We start from the raw sequence: 20,244 nt of genomic DNA, 5'->3' as shown, positions 1-20,244 counted from the left end.
TCTGCTCTGTTTGGCCACCTGCTGGGGTGTCCAAACCTTTGCCTTCGAGGGCCAAATAAAGAAAATTCAAAGGATGTAAGGGCCACATTTATATTATATTTTATAGATTTATATTTATATTCCCATTTTGGTTTGGGACTTTTTATGATTTTTGGGAGGTCTGGATAGACTTGCTCATGTCACGTGACATTCCATGAATTCCCATTGAGCCTCATGGACATCTCGAAAAAAGTTCAACCGAGCAAGAGCCAACAGCCAAGAGTCTTACTTACTCCAGACGGTGAGCTTGGCCGTGGCGTTGATGGTCCTCTCCGAGTCGGAAGCGATGCAAGTGTATTCTCCCGAATCCTGGAAGCTGACGGGCTGAACCTGCAGGCTGCCTGATTGCAAGAGTGTGAACCTGGGAACCTGCACGGAACCACTTGCTAACACCTGCGAGCCTACGACAGAGAACGAGACACTTCATTAGCCCACAGCAGGAGTTCTGCAAGCCATGGATCCCGAGCTGCATGTGGCCCTTTCATCTTTCAGTAACTTTGGAAAATAAATAACGTAAAGTAATGTCTGCCGCGTCACGACTTTGGGGTGGTCTAATTCAGGGTTGTGGGTTAAGTGCAATATAATATCTTGCATTAATTCTATATTTAAAAAATATATACATAATGTGGCACCTGAAAATGCTCTTTCTAGGTCAGAACACCAGAAGTTGCCGTTTTTCTGTTGCGTGGGTCAATTGCCAGGTGTGTGAGTGTGAGTCGCCAAGTGTAATTTGTCCAGTTCAGTCACATTCGGCCCCGTCGCTCAGAAGCACTTTCTTAAATTTTTGACCCGGTGTTGGAGTGTGTCTCTATCTTTGTGTACATGTTACCTTTCCTCCAGGTGACAGCAGGCTTTGGGGCGCCACTCGTCTGGCATATAAACAAGGCTGGGTTCCCTTCAGTCACGGTTTTGTCGGATGGGCGCACAGTAAAGGTGGGAGGTGCATCTGAAATGCAGTGAGAGGACAAAGTTGGGAGCAAAGACGACATAGGAGGAAGGTTGCCATGCCGTTGCGGCGTGATGATGATGAAGATGATGATGCAGAGGGGAGCGCTCTGGGAACTTATGGTGAATGATTCTCAGACATTCACTGAGGTCTATAGAGACTGATGAAAACACACAAATGCACAGGGGAGCCAAACATTCGCAAATGAGAAATCAACGGCAGCCCTCGGTTAATTAACCATGCGAAACCGGTGGTGGCGGGAGGGACGAGAGACATGTGGCGGTTGGAGAATGAATGGAGACGGCGTGCGAAATGACAGCGTCGTTTGGAGGACTCACTGGAGACGAGAAGCTGCGTGTGGGCTTGCGACTCTCCGGCGGCATTGCGGGCGAAGCATTGGAAGATGCCGCCGTCCCCCGGCTGCACTCGCCGCACCGTCAGGCCCGCCGCGCTTGTGACTTTGTAGCGAGGGTTGGCCAGCTTGGACAGAGGCACAGCGTCCTTGTACCACTCCAACCTGGGCGGAGGCACACCTGTACGAACAATAGTTTAGACCAGGGATGGGCAAATGCTCTTAGGACACATTTGTTTTTTCGTTAATAAACAAGTGGGCCAGGTCATTGGTTGTAGCGGCTAAAAAAGTATGTGTTAATTGTTTTTTTTTTAATAGTTTTGAAATGAATGACTACATAAACTCGTTAAACTTATTAATTTAGTTAATTAATCACTTATCTAATAAGTGCTTCACAAATTTCTGTTACCCCGCTGCCCCCAGGGAGAAGAAAATATTTCACATGCCCCAAACTCGTCAGGATGGCTGTAATTATAATTTGACTATAAACTTGTTATAAGTACACCTCTGCATTATATTGTATATTTATTAACATTAAAAAATGAAAAAAGAAATACAGTATGTTACTTGTTTTTTAGTCTGTACCAGGAAAGATTTTTAAAAAAGTAGAGTGCCACTGCCACCTACTGAAGTGGATGTGCAATTACACTTTAAAAACACAGGGGCAAACTTTTTTAAGAGGGTATGTAAAAACAAATAGCATAATTTGTTTTTTATTACAATAACAACGTGGTTGCTGACTAGCCCGCCACATAAGCTGTAGTCATCTTGTCCTGTTTTTTTTTTGTTTTTTTTTTCCTATCCGAAGCCTGAAGTTTTTCAGTTAACATTGCCTCTTTTTTGGAACGGTTTATTTTTCTGAAGAATAAACATCCCAAAAGCATGACTGTAGGTCGGGCATGTTGGTGACAAGAAAGAATCCAAACTCTTGTTGAAAAACTCGACAAGATGAGATCTTAGCAAAAGACTCCCCATTTGTCTTGTCTTGTGATTTCTTTTGCGGTAAAAAGAGAACAGCCTATTGAAACTAAATGCTCATCATCCAGTGCAACAAATTATGAGTCTTTGATTAGAAATAAATATTTCAAAAGACAAAAGTTTGTGTGATCTTTCCTAATAGCTGGCGAAGCGCAGCAACTTGTCCTTATTTAAAAAGAGAATAAAAGATGAATTAAGTACAAAGTAGTTAATGCCTATTTAATTTTTTATCCTTCACTAACATTACTGTGTGAGTTTTGATGTTCACGTTGAGTTCACTGAATGAGTTTTTGAACGCAAGTGGGTTGAAAACAATAAGAGCAAGGATTACGAAATCCTCTACTCAGGTTAACAAGGATCACTTACATCTCGCAATGAGATTTTGATTGTAAGAAAGGCAATTCAAATAAAAATAGCAATTCTACCTTGGAAGCAGTGATGCTATTTGAAAAATTATCTGTTTGCTGGTGATTGATAGCACAGCTTCAAGTGCCAAGTGACTAATAAATACATTTTGCTCAATTATACAAAAATAGAAGAGAAAAAAATAGTTACTACTTCATTTTCGGTTGCACACAATTAAAATATGTTTCTGAGTAAAAAAGGAAAAATCAATTTTAATTTAATTTGCATGTTCAAATTAAGTAACATTTTCAACGCTGAAAAAAACTATTTTATTTCTAGTTGCTCGTGATTAAAATGTGGTAACCTGATGCAATGCTCCACTTTTCCGTGAAAAGGAATTTAGTCTAACACATTTTGATCATGTGCAACTGATGTTTGTGTTGGAATTAAGCAACTCGTTCACAATTTGAAGCTTTTTTTTAATGAACTTTTGATTTTCTTTTAATCTACTCTCTGTTTTGTCCAATTTACGGCAGACATTTAATTTCGCTTCATAGAGACCCTCAGATTGAACCACAAAAGTCCTAATTTTCTCAAACTTGAAGCAGAAAAAACATTTTTTTGGACCAAGCTTTTAAGTACATTTCAAAACAAGAAAAATGTGCACGAGCTTCACGTGTAACTTTGACCTGTGTTCTGCACACGCAAACACTCCTCGGTCAGCGTATCCAATTGGGACACAATTAAAAAAACATTTGACCTCTGCGAGCTGTGCAAACCCTCCATCGCTGCGACAATCTGTTTCCCTGCTCTCTGCTGCTATTAATATGTATGGAGACATAATGACTGCTAATAATATATTGATTGCAGTCTCTGTCTGGGTGGCGGGGGCAGCTGAAAAACACTCTGAATAAATTATAGCAGCAAATATCTACAGTATAACCTACCTGACACGCATATCAAATGTGACGGGCACCGGGCTAATGTAATTACCATCAGCTCTACATACCAATTTGTACAGAGTATGTGTGTGCGTGAGGACACGCCATGGTAACAATTTCACATTCCGCCTCAATCCGTTGGCGTCCAACTTTCCGCAAACTCATATAAAGTATTCTTCGTCCCTCCATGCCTGTCACTCTTACGCCCTGCCCTCACCCCGAGGCGCTCAGCCTATTTAATGACGCCGACGCAGTATCGACGAGGACCGTCAAACTTGCTCGCCGCCGCATCTGACAGATGCAAGAATGTTGACTTTTTTTATTTTTTTTTCCTCAAAGCCGTGTCCAATCCTACACATGAAATAATCTTTGTGTAATCCACTTTCTAGCAGCTGTCATGAACAATGGGCTTTGATGTCACTGTTTTAATCCGCGCCTGTTGCTTAAATGCATTTTTGGTGTTCTCAAAGCACACAGAAACACAAGCAGGGACATTGGCGAAATTCCGAGGCGCCTTGAAATGCGAGTTTGATTGGTTCTCGCGGGTAACTCAAAACACTCATCTTTGAAATAAATTAATCCACTCAAAAACAATTTTTGCTCATGATTTTATGAAAGGAAATTAGCCCCATTATCATGTTATACTTCATAAAATAGAGAGTATTAACAAACTACCACTCAGTAAGTTACTCCATTATTATTATTTATTTTATTATTTTCACAGAGGATAAAGAATCCATCCATCCATTATCTGTACCGCTTCTCCTCACTAGGGTTGGCGGGGGGTGCTGGAGGCTATCCCATCTATCTTCGGGCAGTAGGCGGGGGACACCCTGAACTGGTTGCCAGCCAATCGGAGGGCACACGTTGACGAACACCCATCCTTGTGATGACAAGCGGTCCAAGTAACGGATGGATGTTTGTGTTTGACATATGTACTAGACCCCACCCTCCATCTCAAAAATTAAATAAATAAATAAATCATATATGTCACGCAAATGTGTACCAATCAAACAGCTTAAAGTATTTTACTCTGACAGTCACTCTATAAAAAAACTGATCTTGGACCCATTTAGGGAATGCTTAGGAAATGTAAGAGGAAATAGAGCTCATATCTGCTAAAACACACATGCAACGTACCTGAGGCCAAGCAGGGAATTTCCACATTTTTGTCAATCAGAGCAAAGATCTTCCGCTGGGGCTGAGCGTTCAGAGAAGGCGGCTCTGGAGAGAAAATGCAAAACAGGATCATTTAACATATTGTATACAATGCGCCTTGATATCCGAGTCGAAGCGACATACATATCAAAGCGGGTTTATTTCCTTTAGCAAATGAGATATTTGAACGACATGGACTGGCCTGTCAGAAAAAGGCATGGAAAAGTCAATCATTTAAAAGCGGAAAAAAAAGAAGTCATTCCTCAAAGCGGAGAAGCAGTCCTTCGAAGCTAAAAATAACTCCCATTTTGGGTGAACAACGGATTGATGGTAGCCATTTAAATGTTAAAATACACACTAATAATCAAATGGAAGACATGCGATATGGAGGGATGATGATGGGATATGGACGCAATGCTGAAAAGGGAAAAAAAAAAGGATTTTGTTGATATTTGAGTTGTTGGTGATGTGAAAATAAACGTATTATTACTTTACAAGAAAATGTTACCGGATTGTGGGTAACATTGCATCACTAAAGGAAGCAAGTTTCTTTTTTTTAACAATGCTGAAATGAGGAAAATTTTAAAAATGTGAAAAGATAACTGTCTTTTTTTTTTTTTTACAAATATGTCATAATATACCAAGAGTAAATAAAGACTGGAATTGTGAGTGAATGGGCCCAGCAAAAATGTCTTTTTATTCTCTTCTTAAATTATTTTCTTAAAATATATAAATTAAATACCGTTGTGAGTTGGTCTTCCTTGTACGTATCCTTGTAAAATTTCAACTTTATTTTTGTAAAATGCAAACTTCTTGGTGTAAAAAAAAAATAATTCTTGTCAGATTTTACCACATTTTTTTTTCTTAATTTATTTTCTTTAAATACGCTTTTCACATATTGTTACAACTATGTCGTTTTGGTATAACCACAACTCCCCCCCCAAAAAAAATCCTACTTTCCAAATCAATGTACTAAAATACAGTCACTATTTTCTGTTAATATTAGAAACTAACAATTGTGCCCATTTATTCTATTCTAACATTATTTTAGTAAAAAGACAAACTTATTTTTCTCCTTTTAAAAATGAACAATTTTCCTTCAACACGATGACCTCTCTGTCATGGTATTGCAACTTTTTTTTTTTTTTTTCACGTGGCAATCATACTTTTTTTTTGTCCCCTTTTCACATTTCTCTTGCTCCTTTGTAAGCCTGTGTGCGCTTTTATCATTGTTAAACTCCACAGTTGAAAGAAGATGTGTGGATCACTTCCATTTGAATATCTTTGACAGAAAAATACATCAAAAAGTCTTCTTCCACTGTGCGGAATCTGAGCAAGACACACAGAAAGTGTAAGTTTATGATGGCGTACAGGGAACTAGAGGCTTCTACATTTATTCTATTTGACTATGCCGGCTTTTTAGTTGCGCTTTGTGTTTCGCCTTGAAAGCACAAGAGGCCCGTCTTGTGTATTTATTGAACGCAGTTGGAGTTGCGTGTGATTTTGACTGGTGAAGCGTGCCGCGATGGAACACAAACGCTTGATGGTAAAAAAATAAATAAATAAATAAATATTAATAAGAGTCTGTTGGTGTGACAGTGATAAAGCAGGTCAGGTGAGTTTCAAGGACCAAGACACACTTACACGCGCACACAAAGCCGAACGTCTTTTTTTGGACTTGTTTTGCTAGTTTGGGTTTCAAGACGCTTCAGCTGACGTCCCACTTGTGAGGCAGCAAAGCAGCGGGAAAACAACAACAGATCTATTGTTGTTCGTGGCGGCAACGCAACACACCAGCGCCCGTGTCATACATATTCCGATTAGTGGGCAGAATAGAAATGCGACTGAATAATGAAGACCTTTGAGGCGCGCGCACGCACGCACGCACACGACCCCTTCACACACATGCAGTTCTGTATAGAAATTAATTTCACAGCATTCATGAGGTCTATTGAGTCCATATTAGAAACAGAGCATTACTATTCATCAGTGATGCCTCGCAGCTTTCTTGGCCTTGAAGGGGGGAAATATACGCTCTATATACTTTTTTTTGTCAGATTTGCTAGAATAGTCATTACGACTTGACATTAGCACATGATGAATTTGAAACGTGAAAAAAATCTTTCCTCGGAAATGCCCCATGTCTGTGTTTCCTTTGTGTATGTTATATTTTGCCAGCCGAATTTAAGTACGGTGAATCGTTGCCGTGTTATGAGGTGCAGCACTTCCCCAAAGAAGCGCTCCATTTTCATAGACAGTGCACTTGCACTGGGGCACAAACACAGGTGTATCTTGATTTTCATATCAGCGCAAGGTTGGCTGTTCGCGTTTGCCTATTTGGCAGAGCGGTTCCCCCGCTGGTGTGCTCCAGGAAATATGTTCAGTGAATTTTGTGGCAGAAAGTCAGTCTCAATGTAGATCTGGACAGATCACGTCTAAATACTGATGCAGCTGGCCTAACACAATTTTGCCAGACTCCTTATTGAAAACCTAGAAGGGTTCTGAGGACTGCTGACTCGCGGCAATTAGTAGAGCCCAGACTAAACATGGTGAAGCAGCATTTAATTGTTATGCTGCATGGAAAATAAGATGCCAAAAGAAGTGCAGGCAGCCCCTAATGGAAAAGATTTAAAATTTGCCTTTTTTTAAATCCCTGTAACTCAACATTCGAACGTTCTTTTAGTCATGTTCAAAAGCTATTTTTTAGTTCTTTGATTTTGAATGCCATTGACTAGTTTTTTTTGTAAATTATTGTAAATTTTGTCACTGTGTGTTCTTTTCACAAATCAAGTTGTCGACTTTGTGATTCTTTGCTTTTGAATGTCTGTAACTGTTTTTTTTTTTGGGAATGCTTTTCAATGTTATACTTTTGATATTGTGAAGCACATTGAGTTGATTGTGTATTTAATGTGCTCGGCAAATTAAGATGCCTTGCCTGGGTTTCCTAACATTTGGTTTTAGTCAGACTTTTTGGAACAGATTAATTATGAAAACCAACTAGATGTTGCCTTACGTCAATGGCCACAACAGAAATGAGAACGGAAAAGAAAACAACCGCATTGTAGTTTCTGGGTAAGCGAAACGTTTTCTTCAAATATGACAAAAATAACTTCTTCTTTGTTTTGTTGTTTTTTTGCCAGCAGTCTGGATTCCCTGTTGTATTGTACTGCCTCCCACAGGTCAAAGCTAGTACTACATCATACTCCAGTTTTTTTTGGATTGGATATTTATAACTATTGGTGGTTGGTTCAGATGTTGAAAATCAGAACGTTTGCAGATGTTATCAACCCATCTCGAGCCAGTGATGGGGCGCACCGATTATGAAAAGGGCGAGCACACTCCGGCAGGTCCTTTGTGACTAGTGAGAATTCTATCGGCATCGCTAGTTTGCTCTGTTTGCGTTAAGGTGCTCCCACGCTTCGACAATCCCAATAGATAAAAAAAAGACGCTGACGCGCGGGTAGGAGGGAGCGCTTCATCAATCAAGCGTTGGCTGCCAGGGTCTGTTGTTTTCTATTTACACACAAATATCCAGGACAGCCACCACATGTGACAGAGCTCCTGTGCCACTGCCTTTATTTATTTATTTATTTTTTCGTCAGCATTGATTTGTGACTCGAGGGGGGGGGGATTATTTAGCTGTCGGCCAAACAGGCGTGTGTGTCCATGGTGTGATTTTGCTATAACGTTTAACGTGAGAAATTCAACCGTGTACACACCCGCACATGCGTCGATTTACTGCATATATGTACTTTATTGATGGACAAGAGATTTAGCGGGAGTTGTCCCATGGTGGACATTCAATACCGGCAGTGTGCACATTTGCAATTTCCAGCGACAAGTTACCTTTTGATTTATGATACTTTTTATTCTCGGGGGAAATTCACTCTTCATTGGGTTGTATTTTTTTACAGTTGATCAAGTCCAGCAGCACGGTAGTTTCACAAAAAAAAAAAATCTAGACGTCACCGGCCATCTCACAAGCCTTTAGTGAGTTGGAGTTACTGTACATTGCAAGCATGTTTTAACTTTTTTTAAAAAGTTTTTTTTTTTTTTGTGATGCCACCATAGAAAAGATGTTTTGTATTGTATAAAATATATCAGTGATTGCAAAGTGTGTGGCAATTACCACATAATAGTAAATGGTACCAACTGATGGATTAAATTTTGAGGCTGAATTTGATTCCAATATTTGGCTGAAGAAATTCCTGACAACCGATTAATCAGCCAATTAAATAAAAAATACATGCATCAAGAATAAAATCAATTCTGTTTTTTGTCCCTTAAAACGTACAATTCAGACATTAAATACAGCCAAACATTTAAAGGTTTTTGTCCGTTAGTTAAACATTACGATAGAATAATGCATATTATTATTAATAATATTATTTTTAGATTTCAGGGGTGTTAAATGTCTTATGTTGTAAAGAGTCGATGTGTAAAAAAAAAAAAGTTTTTTGCGTACCAATCACAGTGAGCTGCGCCCTGGCCTCAGCAGCTTTGACGGTGTTGTTGCCGAGCCGCGCTTCACAAACATACTCTCCACCATCCGAGGAGGCCGGGGCGGGAATCACCAGCTGACGCCCACTAGCCAAGTGACGCCCCTCGCGTTTCCACACTACCAGCAGGCTGTCCACATCTCTGAAGAGGAGGAAAATAGAATGAAGTGGCGAGAACAAAGAAGAACAGAAGAAACGTATCACTTTGCCTATGGAATGAGGCACAAATGACAGTGTGTATGGAGGAGGAGTCACAAGTTGACTGCATGAAGGTGCTGCAGATCAGAAAAGGAATTTCATTTAAATTTGAGTTTTTAGACCACTGCAAGGTCACTGTTGGTTCTGAAGAAATTATTACTATTGTTAATATTAATATTATTATTCGAAAGGATTCACATTTTGAGGGCCTAAATATGATCAAAAACTCACCAAATTGCACAAACATCAGACCTGGCGAAAAATTTGATATATTAAAGTGGCCATATGTGAGTATTGAATAAATAAATAAATAAATAAATACTATGTTACGCCCCCGTAGAGGTTACATTTGCTCTTGTTTTTGTAAGACAGCAGTCATTATATTCATGAAGATACAGCTCATATCTGCTTTGTTATCTTTTTAAATGACTACTTGTGCAATACACTTTTAATTGAAAGGGGGAAAAAAAACAACAACCATGTTCTTAGCAGTAATTACAAACATTCATAAAATTTGCATTGCAAAACACATAAATCCATTACTTAATACCCTCTTTAGACAGCATTGCCTTTATGCGTTGATGGAAGCTTAAATATTCATGACTCTGCCTCAAATGGACTTAATGACGACGGTACACAGTACTAATTCAATAAACTGAAAACGTTCATTGTGTTCATTGTTAATTAACCAGAAAGACTCAAAAGACCTGTAAGATGAATGCTAACGATGATCATGCTAATGCTCATGGTTGGTAGTCTGCTCCTCTATATTCTTTCTTTCTAGTGTTCATTTGCATGATTTTTTAAACTATTTACAGGGTTTTAGCCGTGGCCTTTTATGGTGGATAATATTTCCGCTTGTTATTGAGTGTGCCTATGAATTGCCAGCCCGTTTACAACAGCTAAGTTGTCTCTTTTACTCAAACTTCCCACCCTCCTATTGTTTCAGCGGAAAACATCGGCCTATCGGACTTTTGGAATTTGTCTTCGCCAAAACTCCAAGGAGATTCTCCAATATGATGTAGTTGGCCAGAGGAATGCATCGCTGAGATGTCAAGAGGGACAAGAGCGGAAATGGAGTAAAAGCGAAGCGAGAGAAAACTACAGCCGCTTGTTTACATTCAAATTTGAGCAAATGCCAATGACACCAATTTTTGCATGTAAAAGATTTCATACAGCGTCAGAGCTTATATTATACTGTAAGCCGTATTATATAAGATAATACAGCTATTCTATAAATATATTGGCATTAGCAAAGCACTCGAGGGTGTTCTATTGATGGACAGGATAATCATGGGAGAGCCACTTCTTGACTGATGGCATGTTAATGATTAATAATATCCATTTCCCCAACCATTTTCCTCTGCTTGTCTCACGGAGGAGCTTCAGCAGGGAAGCCCTGACTTCCCTCTCCCCAGCTCCTCCTTGGGGCTCATGTTGTCAACGTTCGCCTTGCGGCGATGAGGAGGTTGACCCAAGAAGCGAGGAAGCAGGGGTAGGTGAAACTTAAAGGGGATTTATTCCGGAGCTCAGCAGGGACAAACAACGGGGCGTGGACAAAGAAACAACAAAAGGCAACTAAACAAGACTGAACGGGCACAAGGATAAGGAAACTAGAGAGCATCAACAGGGCAGGTAATAAACGTGGTCGTGGCAGTACATGAAATGCGGCAACAAGCGAGACACAGAGGAGAAATGCGGCAGCATGATCAATGACCCGACAATGTGGTGTCGGTCTGGGGGGTTTAAATAAACCGTGATCAAGGGAGCAGATGAGAAACAGGTGCGTGATGATGAACTGGGAACAGGTGCGTGGCTGGTGAGAACGAAAAGGCTGAGAGGGAAACGCCCCTCTCAGCTGACAAAACAAAAACAAGGTGCACATGGAAGGGAGGTGACGAAAACAATAACAAAAGCACATGGCAGGAAGGAGGGAAGAAAATAACAACAAAAACACTGACGTGGCAGACACGGGTCATGACAGTACCCCCCCCTCAAGGGACGGATTCCAGACGTCCCAAACGAAAACAGTCAAAACGAAACCAAGTCCAAGAACGAGGGTGGGCGGAAGGGGGCCGGTAGGTGGGACCACCGCCCGAGAACGAGACCGGTCTGGCGGATGTCCAGGGGGCCAGACCAGCGAGTCCCGATGGGGCCATTCGGGCGGGCGTCCGGGAGGCGGGACCAAGGCCCGCGAACTAGGCCGGTCTGGCGGATGTCCAGGGGGCCAGACCAGCGAGTCCCGACGGGGCCATTCGGGCGGACGTCCGGGAGGCAGGACCAAGGCCCGCGAACTAGGCCGGTCTGGCGGATGTCCAGGGGGCCAGACCAGCGAGTCCCGACGGGGCAATTCGGGCGGGCGTCCGGGAGGCCCGATCAATAAGTCCCCCCGTGAACATTCAGGCGGACGTCCGGGCGCACCCGAGACCGGAACGTGGAGCGGCGGCTGGTCGTCCAGCCCCGCCGAGTCAGGAACGTGGAGCGGCGGCTGGTCGTCGAACCCCGCCGAGACAGGAACGTGGAGCGGCGGCAGGTCGTCGAGCCCCGCCGAAGCAGGAACGTGGAGCTGTGGCTCGTCGTCGAACGCTGGCGGGACGGGAACTTGGAGCGGCGACGGTTCATCGGAGGGCACAGAGGACGTGGCTTGGAGCGGCGGATGATCGTCGAGTGCCGGCGGGACAGGAACCTCTTGCGGTGACGGTTCATCCGAAGCCGACGAGAACGTGACTTGGAGCGGCGGATGATCGTCGAGTGCCGGCGGGACAGGAACTTGGAGCGGCGGCTGGTCCTCGAACCCCGCCGAGACCGGAACGTGGCGCGGCGGCTGGTCCTCGAACCCCGCCGAGACAGGAAGGTGGAGCGGCGGCTGGTCCTCGAACCCCGCCGAGACAGGAAAGTGGAGCGGCGGCTGGTTGTCAAGCCCCGCCGCGACAGGAACGTGGAGTGGTGGCGGTTCGTCGGATGCCGCCGAGGCAAGGGCGGCAGGCGGCGGCTGGTCATCGTCCACCGCTGAGGCAGGAATCTGGAGCGGTAGTGGATCGTCGGACGCCGCCGACACGGAGGCGAGAAGTGGCGGTGGTTCATCTGGCACCGCAGGGCCAGAGGCGAGAGGCGACGGCGGTTCATCGGACGCCGCCGAGAACGGGACTTGGAGCCGCGGCGGGCCGGGCGTAGCGGGGACCGGGACTGGTAGCGGACGCAGGGCGTGCTCCGCCGCGACAGGGACTTGTGACGGACGCAAGGCGTGCTCCGCCAGAACTGGGACTTGTGGCGGACGCGGGGCCTGCTCCGCCGGAACAGGGACTGGGGGCGGACGCAGAACGTGCTCCGCCGGGATAGGGACTTGTGGCGGACGCATGGCGTGCTCCGCCGAAACAGGGACTTGTGGCGGACGCAGGACGTGCTCCGCCAGAACAGGGACTTGTGGCGGAGGCCTGGCGTGCCCCGCCGGAACAGGGACTTGGGGCGGACGCATGGAGTGCTCCGCCGGAACAGGGACTTGGGGCGGACGCATGGAGTGCTCCGCCGGAACAGGGACTGGTGGCGGACGCAGGACGTGCTCCGCCAGAACAGGGACTTGTGGCGGACACAGAACGTGCTCCGCCAGAACAGGGACTTGTGGCGGACGCATGGCGTGCTCCGCAGGAACAGGGACTGATGGCGGACACAGGGCGTGCTCCGCCGGGATAGGGACTTGTGGCGGACGCAGGACGTGCTCCGCCGGAACAGGGACTTGTGGCGGACGCAGGACGTGCTCCGCCGGAACAGGGACTGGTGGCGGACGCAGGGCGTGCTCCGCCGGACCAGGGACCGGTGGCGGACGCAGGGCGTGCTCCGCCGGACCAGGGACTTGTGGCGGACGCCGAACGTGCTCCGCCAGAACTGGGACTTGTGGCGGACGCATGGCGTGCTCCGCCGGAACAGGGACTGGTGGCGGACGCAGGGCGTGCTCCGCCGGAACAGGGACTTGTGGCGGACGCAGGACGTGCTCCGCCGGAACAGGAACTTGAAGCGCTGGCGAGGCGCCGGAGCGGGGGTCAGCAGCTCTCGGGAGGCCAGAACAGGCCCCAGCAGCTCGGGGGGAACCGGGACGGGGCTTATCATCTGGCGGGGAGCCGGAACGGGACTCATCTGCTGGCGGGGAGCCGGCACGGGGCGCGGCAGCTGGCGGGGAACCGGAACGGGGCTTGGCAGCTGGCGGGGAGCCGGGAAGGGGCTCAGCAGCTGGCGGGGAGCCGGGAAGGGGCTCAGCAGCTGGGGAGGAGCCGGAACGGGGATCAGCAGCTAGCGGGGAGCTGAGACGGGGCTCAGCAGCTGACAGGGAGCCCGGACGGGACGCTGCGGCTGGCAAGGAGCCGGGACGGGACTCAGCAGCTGGCGGGGAGCCGAAAAGGGGCTCAGCAGCTGGGGAGGAACCGGAACGGGGCTCAGCAGCTAGCGGGGAGCTGAGACGGGGCTCAGCAGCTGGCAGAGAGCCGGGATGGGACGCTGCGGCTGGAGAGGAGCCGGGACAAAGCTCAGTAGCTGGCGGGGGGGCGACAGAGGGCCGGATGCAGCAGTCGGTCCGGTCACAGCCGAACCGGGGGCCCTGATCCCTATCAGCCTGCCGCCATAGGGAATCAGGGGAATGGGGAACACGCGGGACCAAGGTTACAGGGGCTGGTGAACGCGAGCTAGGGGGTGCCAGGGGAACGTGAGCAGGTGCTAAAACCGATGGTGAACGAGGGGAACGACGTGGCCGTGATCTACGTGATTTGGGACGTGAAGTGCGCGAGGTGGATTGGGAGGTGGTCTTGGAAGACTCAAACGAAAAAGGTGTCAGGAATGGTTCGGGGGGGAAAAAGTGACTGGTACTAACTGTGTCCGGGTGGCGCTGAGCGTCTAACAAGGCGTAGATGTGGTCTGCATCGTACTCGTGATCCGAGTCGACAAAAACGTGCGGGGCATAGTGCTCAGAATCATCTGCTAAATCATTATCAACTAAAGCGTGAGTGGGTGAATTGGCCTGGTGATCAAAATTGTCGTCGTAATCGGAATCAATGGTACAGTGTGGAGGAAGGTCGGGAAGGAAGACGAGGGCGTTACCGTGAAAGGAAGACGAGGTACGGGGCTGGTCGGCAGGCTGGTGAGGGGCAGGCACCGGAGGCTGCACGGTCGGTGCAGCTGACGTGGGGGCTGCATGGATTGCTGCAGCTGACGTGGAGGCGACGTGGGTTGCTGCTACGGACGTGGAGGCGACGTGGGTTGCTGCAGATGACGTGGAGGCGGGACGCCTTTCAGCCAGCTGTCGGTCGGCCAGCTGTGCCAGCCTCATGCTCTCCACCATCTTGACCTCCAGCTCCACCATCTGAGCTGTCAGCTCCATGATAGTCTCCCGTGGTGGTACCGCGGCGGCGCCCTTCTCCGCGATCGAGGCCACCTGCTCCGCTATCTGGGCCAGTCGTGCGCCCAGCTCAGCGCGGCGGGAGTCCAAAAGGTAGGCGGTCTTTTCGAACAAGTCCTCGTAATCTGGGGAAGCGGGTAGCGTGGCAGACGTGGCGCTGAGCTGATCGGCGGGTTGGTGGGGGGGGTCCGTGCGGCAGTGTCCATGACGCCGCCGCGAGCCCCTCGCTGGGTCCTTCTTTCGAGGTCGGGTCATTCTGTCAACGTTCGCCTTGCGGCGATGAGGAGGTTGACCCAAGAAGCGAGGAAGCAGGGGTAGGTGAAACTTAAAGGGGATTTATTCCGGAGCTCAGCAGGGACAAACAACGGGGCGTGGACAAAGAAACAACAAAAGGCAACTAAACAAGACTGAACGGGCACAAGGATAAGGAAACTAGAGAGCATCAACAGGGCAGGTAATAAACGTGGTCGTGGCAGTACATGAAATGCGGCAACAAGCGAGACACAGAGGAGAAATGCGGCAGCATGATCAATGACCCGACAATGTGGTGTCGGTCTGGGGGGTTTAAATAAACCGTGATCAAGGGAGCAGATGAGAAACAGGTGCGTGATGATGAACTGGGAACAGGTGCGTGGCTGGTGAGAACGAAAAGGCTGAGAGGGAAACGCCCCTCTCAGCTGACAAAACAAAAACAAGGTGCACATGGAAGGGAGGTGACGAAAACAATAACAAAAGCACATGGCAGGAAGGAGGGAAGAAAATAACAACAAAAACACTGACGTGGCAGACACGGGTCATGACACATGTAGCATTTCCAGGTCAGCCAAGAGACACAAAGCCCAATTTTCGTGCAAGTCAAGCAGAAGTGCAGTTTAATTTTAGGCATGTGTGGAGTTTTATTTTTTGGGGTATTTTCCTATACTCGCACAGGTGGACGAGGGCGTTTGCGCTGTTGTGGGGATGGAACCGAGCCGATCCTGGCCAATAGAAACGGCTCTCCTCATTCCCTTTAAAATCAAGGTTGCCGAAGCACACACACAACTTGACATTGCGGAAGCAGAAATGGACTTTCTGGGCTTCATGAAATTGTCATTTGCAAACTGCAAGATCCCCCCTTGCGAATGATGGAGTCCGTTGTGCATGTGACGTCGGCAATTGGAGACCACCTTGGACCCACGACCCTGCGTCCTTCTCCAAGTACATGGAGAGCGGTTTAGCAAACTCCCATGCAACCTCAAGAACTGTGTCTGCTGGTCTGCTGTCCGTAGACCACGATAATAAAAAAACACACTGCTCCTCCTAAATCTGACATTCAAATTCTAATAAATCTTCCACCAGCACTCTTGACTAAACATGGCTTAGGAGTATTAATTAATATTATATAATCGACGTAGTGATTATTAATACCTATACCAATTCACGGCACTCTCTCGCTAAGTTAAAATGTTATTACATGAGTGCAATGTAGTTCCCATTTGTCATGTGACGTGTGGTGTATTACAAACTGACCCCTGCGTACACAATCTTTTTAACAGTTACGTCCCATTGGCTGATATGCGCGTCGTCTATCAGTGAGTGTGTTGACTTGTTCTGTGCATCTTGAAAAGAGCAGCGCCAAGACACACACGAGCCAGACAGACAGTGGCTCAATAAGCCAATCCGGCGAAAACCTTCTACAAACACTCAAGCGCGCTTTGGGAGCATGAGCATCTTATCACCTGTTGATTTGAACACAGTCAGCCAGCAGCCCAACACTGATGAAATACATCTTTTTGAAGCTGGGTCAAGCCGCATAAACGGTTATTTGGCCATTGGACATTCTGGTGTGTTAGATATAGAAACAACATGGCCTCAGTGGAAGACAAATTCATGTCGTGACGTGACGTGACAATGTCATGTCTCTCAAATTTACCTGGCATTAGCGATGCACTCCAGCGTGGCCTTGGTCCCTGCCAACACGGTTGTATCTTTAGGTCCGATCACAATGGCTGGAGTATCAGCTTCGACATCCGAATCTGCCGGAAAGATGATAGTGGTTCACACAAGCATCATAGTCTCAGGCATGCACGACATTGGTTATATTTTTCTCGTACACATTTTTATTTCCCTTTTTTGAAGTGAGCTAATGAAATGGAATTACAATTCCAATTGCATTGAATGCAAACTCGAAAGGCCCCGCCACCCCACTGAAAAATGTATGGCGACACCTCTGACAAGTAGTTGGTTGTTTTTATATTCTACAGCGGTTTATTTCTTTTTCCACTGATGTGGCAAATTAAAATGACATAAAATGAGATGTATGATGGGATCTTTTACGTGTGCACGGTGCTTCTCTAATCCTGAGATGGATTACAGCGAATGACCGCAGTTCAACATTTTCATGCATTTTATCCTCCATTATTCACTGTAAAACTCACATATTTGCTGTTTTTGTTGGAGTGGGCATCAACTACTCGCAGATTTCATATTTCTATTTGTGCAATAAATAATTAAATACTCAAGATTGGCCCTCTTCCTCCAAACTATTCCACACTCGTCAGGGTAGTAATGATGAATTGCAGAGAGAATAACACAACACATGTGTTCCAGTTGATAACATGAAAAAGAGTACACTGGTGTGCTTAAAGAATGAATTATGTCGCCACTGGTAAAATAAATGGTGGTGAGAGTAAGAGATTATGGTGATGATGTGCGTGTGTCAGAGAAAGAGCGACAAAGAAGATGATTTATGACCCAAATGGCCTCTCGTAAAAACAAATAAAGAAATAAAAGACTCAATAGGATTCATCACAGCTTGAAAAGTGTATAATGTGCTCAACAGAATTAGTACGAAAAGAAGTGGGGTGTACGCATACACATGCATATGAACGTCACTGGATTGGCCAAAGCACTACGTAGTTATGAATATGCAAATTTGCAATCAGTCAGAAATAGGATGAATGAATTAAAGAGGCCGACTGTGACAGGAGTTGGATGGGGATGTTGGCATCAGAATGTGAGGAATTGTGAGGCGGGGGGGGGCATCGTGATGGGGGGAGGTTAACGCAGATGGAGGTGAGGAGCGCTTTTCATCTCCCCTTTGAAGCGAAGGACCAAAAAGGTGGTAATTGACTCCCAGCTCTTTATTCCTCCTCCTTCTTTGGGAGTCACTCACGAGAGCCAAAGAATCATATCCCGCTGTCACAGGGAATAAGACATGCGGGTTCAATGAAGCAGCCAAATCACCACACACACGCACACACACACACACAATCTCACGCTCACATTGATTTAAACATGCCAGCACCTTGTCAGTGACACCCACTGGTGCTCTAACTTTTGAGTAAAGGTTGAGTCAGAAATGGTGAAGGTAAGGGCAGTGACACAAAAAGAACATTTGAGAACATGGAGCTCGGAAGTTTGTTATCATTGAATATATATATATGTATATATATATATATATATATATATATATATAAATATATATATTTCCGTCCAGAAATGAATGAACTCAAATTAGTCTGGATCCAACGATCATAAATCCTTTATTAACGGTACAGAGAGCTAATACATAAAGATCAAGTGTGAAGTAAACTTGGCCAATTGTCTTTTGTGTAATACCAACGGCTCAAACTATTTTAAGCATACTGGTACTTTCAGTCGTTTATTTGAATTCTTTTTTATAACGCAACACATCCAGATTCATAATTAAACCCCTAGCAACCCACTTTACAATGAAAATGCGTATGTCCAGCTATCTCTGGCGAGCAAGATTATTTCAGGCAGAGTCGCCAGTCAGTCATTCAACTGTATTTTTCATTGTCCTGTTAACTGCTCTTTGCCGTTGTTATGGCGTTTTTCAGCAAAATGCGGCAAAATACTTTTCTGAAAGTACTTCACACTTGATCGTCATAGCGACAACAGGCCAAGTAATGGTCTAAAAGCAGAGCCTCCACCTTCCAAGCGAACAATATACTATACAAGGACTTGGATGCACCAAACACGCTCAATCTAATAACAAACCCAAAATATTCTTCAGAAAATCCTGATAAACACGGGAGACAAAAAAATGGTAAATAAAGCAGGAAAAATCACAAATATTGAAAAAATATTGGAAAAAAAAAAGAAAATGAATCTGCGAATATGTAAATCGGCATGTTCCGAACTGCAAATATGCAGGGGTCGACTGTAGTTTTAAGTTGTAATACATTAAATCACCACTAGATGGCTATTACGCTCCCCTATCATCCATGAACATCTATTCATCATGAGTATTGTAGGCTTAATATTATTCTGAGAATGCCATCCAGGACAAACACGGTACTTCAATAATCTTAACATGTTGACTATATTGATTTTTCTGAACAAAATTATTTCTTCCGCTAAATGTTATTTTCTTGCTCAGCAGTCTTGTGCCGTCCTTGGATGATATTTTTTTATGCGAGAGCCCTTTGCACTGGAAACAGAATTACAGTATGTGGTTATTTTGTTGTTTGCTTCAAACCCTTTGTAGTTGGGTTCAGAGTCAGATAGTGGATCTTTTTATACATGGATTGAAAAATGTATTGAAAATACAATCCAGACTATGAAGAGTACATATTTTGCATGCATGCACATATTTTGACCACATTTAAATATCATTTTTCTCAACCGTCAGATTAGGAAGTGTGTGGCCTCATAGTGGCATTGATACAAAAAACATTTCGGCCTCCATCAGCATTTAAGTTGCCCATCCCTGTTTTTATGTGTCGCAACACACTCGCAATTGAGGCAATGGAATCATTAAAACTGCTTGAGCACGTGGGTAACAAGCATCCCGCGTTAAAAGACAAGCCTTTGGAGGTTTTTAAAATATAAAAAAAAAAAAGATCAGGCCAAGTTGTGACCAGCTCGTTGACAAGTGGCAAGTGCACAGCTCCCAGTAATTACAACAGCTACATTCAGCTCAAATGGTGAGCTGTTTATATAATCATTTACTTTTTTTTCTATTCCGGTCTGTCAAAATATGTCTACGTGGGGCAGAAAGTGTTGGGAAAAGTTACATCAATAAAACACTTCCTAATTTAATTAGTGCAGTCAGCCAGCTGGCAGCCTGCTAGCTAGTGGCTAGCTTTGAATGCTAACGGTAGTCGTCGACTCATGCCTGGAAACACTTTCTGCTTTTGCACGACTAGACTATATTTTCTCATTCAAAGCATGCAACAACATTTTGACACCGTTTCACTGCTTTCTACAAGGTGATACACATCTGGTGTCGTGTATGTGCATCAGCGTGCATGTGCTTGTCTCATTCGAAACACTCATTCTTTGCTGAGCAGATAGCTTGCAGTGTGTGCAGAATTTTCAGAGTTGCTTTTATTTTTTTTGGTTTGATATTTTTTTCCTCGTATAGTGAAAGTGAAGTGCTGGTTAGGCTAAATGCTATA

The 20,244-nt window shown here is 45.4% G+C and overlaps 1 protein-coding gene across 2 annotated transcripts in view; it reads right to left on the bottom strand.

Moving 5' to 3' along the window:
* The window catches only part of sdk1b (sidekick cell adhesion molecule 1b), a 285,070-nt gene that overhangs the window by 96,880 nt on the left and 167,946 nt on the right, over positions 1 to 20,244 (bottom strand). For both annotated transcript variants that reach the window (XM_088302023.1, XM_088302024.1), the window contains 6 exons: positions 16,752 to 16,854; positions 9,225 to 9,400; positions 4,742 to 4,825; positions 1,324 to 1,518; positions 869 to 985; positions 273 to 440 (listed from right to left, as the gene is read on the bottom strand). In XM_088302023.1, coding sequence (XP_088158149.1) covers positions 273 to 440; positions 869 to 985; positions 1,324 to 1,518; positions 4,742 to 4,825; positions 9,225 to 9,400; positions 16,752 to 16,854 — 843 coding nt within the window. The remainder of the gene's footprint in view (positions 1 to 272; positions 441 to 868; positions 986 to 1,323; positions 1,519 to 4,741; positions 4,826 to 9,224; positions 9,401 to 16,751; positions 16,855 to 20,244) is intronic.

This window comes from Idiotropiscis lumnitzeri, chromosome 8 (genome assembly GCF_059441095.1).
Source record: "Idiotropiscis lumnitzeri isolate Australia: NSW breed Sydney's pygmy pipehorse chromosome 8, RoL_Ilum_1.0, whole genome shotgun sequence".
Taxonomy (NCBI): domain Eukaryota; kingdom Metazoa; phylum Chordata; class Actinopteri; order Syngnathiformes; family Syngnathidae; genus Idiotropiscis; species Idiotropiscis lumnitzeri.
This window is presented reverse-complemented; position numbering and strand designations above follow the sequence as displayed.